The sequence below is a fragment of the Polistes fuscatus genome, unplaced genomic scaffold, assembly GCF_010416935.1.
Source record: "Polistes fuscatus isolate 324 unplaced genomic scaffold, CU_Pfus_HIC Scaffold29, whole genome shotgun sequence".
Lineage (NCBI taxonomy): Eukaryota > Metazoa > Arthropoda > Insecta > Hymenoptera > Vespidae > Polistes > Polistes fuscatus.
In genome coordinates, this window is record NW_025113106.1 from 204,575 (window position 1) to 208,358 (window position 3,784).

The following is a 3,784-nucleotide window of genomic DNA, read 5'->3' on the forward strand; positions in this document are numbered from 1 at the left end:
AAATGAGTATTATTATTATAACTATCACAAAAGCAAACTTTATACCGAAAAAAGGTATTTTCTTTTCGTTTTTGTGCATAACTAACTGGAAAATAATAATATAAACTTTAGGACAAAGAACGAAAATTTTTTTGTAGAGTCGTGCTATTAATTCCAAGCAGACTAAGTTTTTTTAATAGTAATGAGTGATCAATAGAATCGAAAGCTTTACTGAAATCCAGTTTCCAGAATCTATAAATTCGCTCACCCTGGAGACGATGATCCTCTCGAACAACTTCCCCGCCTCATCCAGCAGGCATATCGGCCTATAGAGCTGGGCACATCAACACTTAAGTCAAATTTCCTTTTGATCAAAATAAGCTTGGCCTTCTTCCAAGCTTGCGGAAAGATTCCTCTTCTCAGCAGCACAGTGAACAGTTTGCCAATCCTTCACTACAGTGCACGGCTGCTTTCTTGACGACCAAACCAGGGACCCCGTCAGGACCCGGAGGCCTCCCGCAGCCAATCTTTTTGGCAATCCTGCAAATCTCCTCCGCAGTGACGACAATATCATCCGCTCCCTCAATTTGGGCATTCGGAGCAACTGGTCGCTCTCTCCCCGGATACAGCGCCTCTACGATCCGTGTCAAGAGAGGAGGATCCAATGCCTCAGTCAGTGTTGCGTCAGGGTTGCGTCAGGGTTGCGTCAGGGTTGCGTCAGGGTTGCGTCATGGTCCCCCCCGTGGGTAGGGGGTAGTAGAATACTCCCACAGTATTCCCTGCTTGTCATAAGAGGCGACTAAAAGGGAGGGTATGAATGGTGTGTGTATGTTCTCTGTGTGGCTATTCCTTTCTTTAATTCTTGCTATCCCCTCTTTTCTTCTCTTTTCTTGTCTCTTACTTCCTTCGTTTCCTCTCCTTTCCTCTGGGCTTGTGCCTACCAAAGTTAAAAAATTAATATGGGGAGTACAAGCTTGGAGAAAAACCCGTGTGGGAGGGATACCCACACAACGGCGGTGTTTGGTGGTGGTAGGACAGGCCACCCATCGTCGTCATCATACTACTGTCAGGAGTCTGTGGTAGGCAACCCGGCCCAGACTCTGGTTAATGCCTCGGGAAGTTGTTCGCAGGTAGGTGACCTGGCCTGCGAATCGACTAAGGCATCAGGAAAAGAGGCACCGATGGAGGGATGGCAGAAGGAGGCCAGGGCCTTGGAGGAGTTGCGGCTGTCGGATTCGGAGTCACCAATCAAGACCAGGGGCAGCAAGAGGATGAGGAGTATCATCACGTCGTCGGATGAGGACGACTGCCTCATCGTAGAAGAGGATGCGCCGGGAAGAAGCCAGACGCCGCTGACACTGGAGGCGGGAAGGCTACCTGAAAAACTTAGGTCATACCTAAGAGGAATAGAAAAGGAGAGAGCGCGATGCTCTAACCTAAAAGGAGAAGTGTCGGGCAAGATCAAGCGACTTATCAGAGAGTCGCTTATCATTGCCGACGAGATGGAGGAGAGGATGAAGAAACAGTCCGGCTCCCGGTTCTCAAGGGCTGAGGCAGTGTTCCAGCTGAGGACGGAAGCAAGGATTAGAAACGAACAGATTCGTCAGATGGAAGGTGAAATCGCTAGGCTTCAAAGGGAGCTTAAAAAGCGAGAGGCAGAAAAACAAAGCTATGGAGTGAAGGCGGTTGCTGCCCTGAATCAAGGGAGACAGACGCCTACAACAAATAGAGCGACCCCATCTTTGGAAAAGAGATTGGAGGATGCTAGGGCTGGTGATAGTATGGGCTGCGTGATGGCGGTTCTGAGGGACTTTGGCAAGAGTATTGAGGCCCTGCAGAAGACACAGCTGGAGATGTGGAACATCTTCAAGGGAGCCAGCAAGCCACCCCAGCGGGAAACGGAGGGGACTGCGTTGGGGGGGAAGGGAAATGCTCCCGCCCCGGGAATCTCGAGGGCTCCTGCCCAAAGGATTCCTACCGTGAATACTGTTGTCCCCCCCTCACAGGATGGGTTTGTCGAGGTGATGGGAAGGAGGAAGCGTCGCCAGCAGACAAAACCAGCTGTCAGGCAGGAGAAGACCACCACATCGGGGGATCGAGGTGCCACAGGAAGTGGCACCAAGAAGAAGAAGAAAAGGAAGAAGAGGAAGAATCGCAGCGGTGGGACCAGGGAGACAGCAGCGGTCTCACTGGCGTGCAACGAGGCAATGTCCTATCGTGATGCTCTCGCCAAGGCCAGAGAGAGCATTAGCCTCAAGGAGTTTGGGGTAGAGAAGGTGACAATGAGGAGGGGTCTAACGGGGGCCTTCATCTTCAGTATCAGGGGGAAGGAGGCTGCTGTAAAGGCGGACCGGGTAGCCGATGCCTTGAGGAGGACGGTGCCGGAAGCCAAGATCGCTCGGCCACATAGAACGCGGTCCTTTAGGCTGGTGGGTATTGACCCAAGCCTGAACATGACCGTGATTAGGAATGCCCTCCTCGCTATAAAGGGGAACATTGACCCAAATAAAATTTGGGTTGGTGAGATCAGGGCGGGCAGGGGACGTCTCTGGGAGACGGTTGTCTCTGCCCCGGTGGACTTCGGTCTATACCGGGCAAAAGTGGTCGAGCTTCGGCAAAGGCCACTGCGTTGCCACCGTTGCCTGGCCAGGGGGAATGTTGCTATGAGCTGCCCTAGTCCAACCTCTAGGGCGAGCCTTTGCCATCAGTGTGGCCAACCGGGTCACAACGCAAAGGACTGTAGAAATAAGGTAGAGTGTCCGGTGTGTAGGGACGCCGGGCACAGGAACAGGAGCCATCGCGCGGGGAGCTGGGAGTGCCCGGTGGTCCCTCCGCGAAGGGCGAACAGTGAAACGTGCGCGTCCGCGGGTAATGAGGCTCGGGTGCCCAGTGTTTCGGTGGGGGGAGAGGGTATGGAGGTGGACGCGGACCTGTCTACTCCTACAAGAATAACGAACGAAAAAGCTGCGCAGGGCAAGGGCTGCGATAGGAACAGGTGTGCGGGGCCTGCAGAAGTAGCGGAGGTTAGTGGTGTAACCATTAACAATGTCCCTTAGTGAGTGCTGCGTACAAGTGAACCTGAACCATGCGCGGGGTGCGCAGGATCTATTGATCCAACGTATGCGCGAGTTTGGGGCGGGGATCGCGGTTATCGCAGAACCGTGGTGGGTTCCATCCGGTAATGAGAAATGGTTCTCGTCCCTGGGTGGCGCTCCGCTATCTGCGTTATTGATGGGTGAAAGTAGAAGACCCTGCAGTCTGGTGCAAAGGGGTAACTTCTTTGTAGCTGGTAAGTGGGGGGACTCGCTGGTGATTTCCGTTTACTTTCCCCCCAGCGAGGTAATTAGTAAATATTGTAGACTCCTGGACGAGCTTGAAGAGCTCTTGGGAAGATTTCCTACCTCTCCGGTGATGGTGGCTGGCGACTTTAGTGCCCGGGCCCATAGATGGGACCCGGGGGGTAGGAGTAACCTAAGGGGTGGGTTGCTCTCTACCTGGGCCAATCGGTTGAACTTGCACCTCTTCAACTGAGCTGGCTCCCCCACGTGCGTTCGGCCGTAAGGGTCGAGAATCATTGACCTCACGTGGGGCTCGTCAGCTGCTAGTGTCCGCTTATCGGAGTGGAGGGTAGATCAAGCAGAGTCCCTTTCGGACCATGCGTATGTAGTTTATAAATACTGCCATGAGACTGCAGGGGTCCGAAGCTTGAGCCGGCCCGGCAAGACTTTCCCTCGGTGGAATGCGAGGGCTGCGGACAAGGACATGCTCGACGCTGTCCTTATATCGGGCGACTGGACTCGTCCCA

At 53.4% G+C, this 3,784-nt stretch overlaps 1 protein-coding gene across 1 annotated transcript; it reads left to right on the forward strand.

Annotated features, from left to right (window-relative positions):
* Positions 1–938: 938 nt before the first annotated feature.
* Positions 939–3,035, forward strand: LOC122519053. The gene has a single exon (XM_043638216.1). The coding sequence runs from the start codon at positions 939–941 to the stop codon at positions 3,033–3,035; it is 2,097 nt and encodes a 698-aa protein (XP_043494151.1).
* Positions 3,036–3,784: the final 749 nt, after the last annotated feature.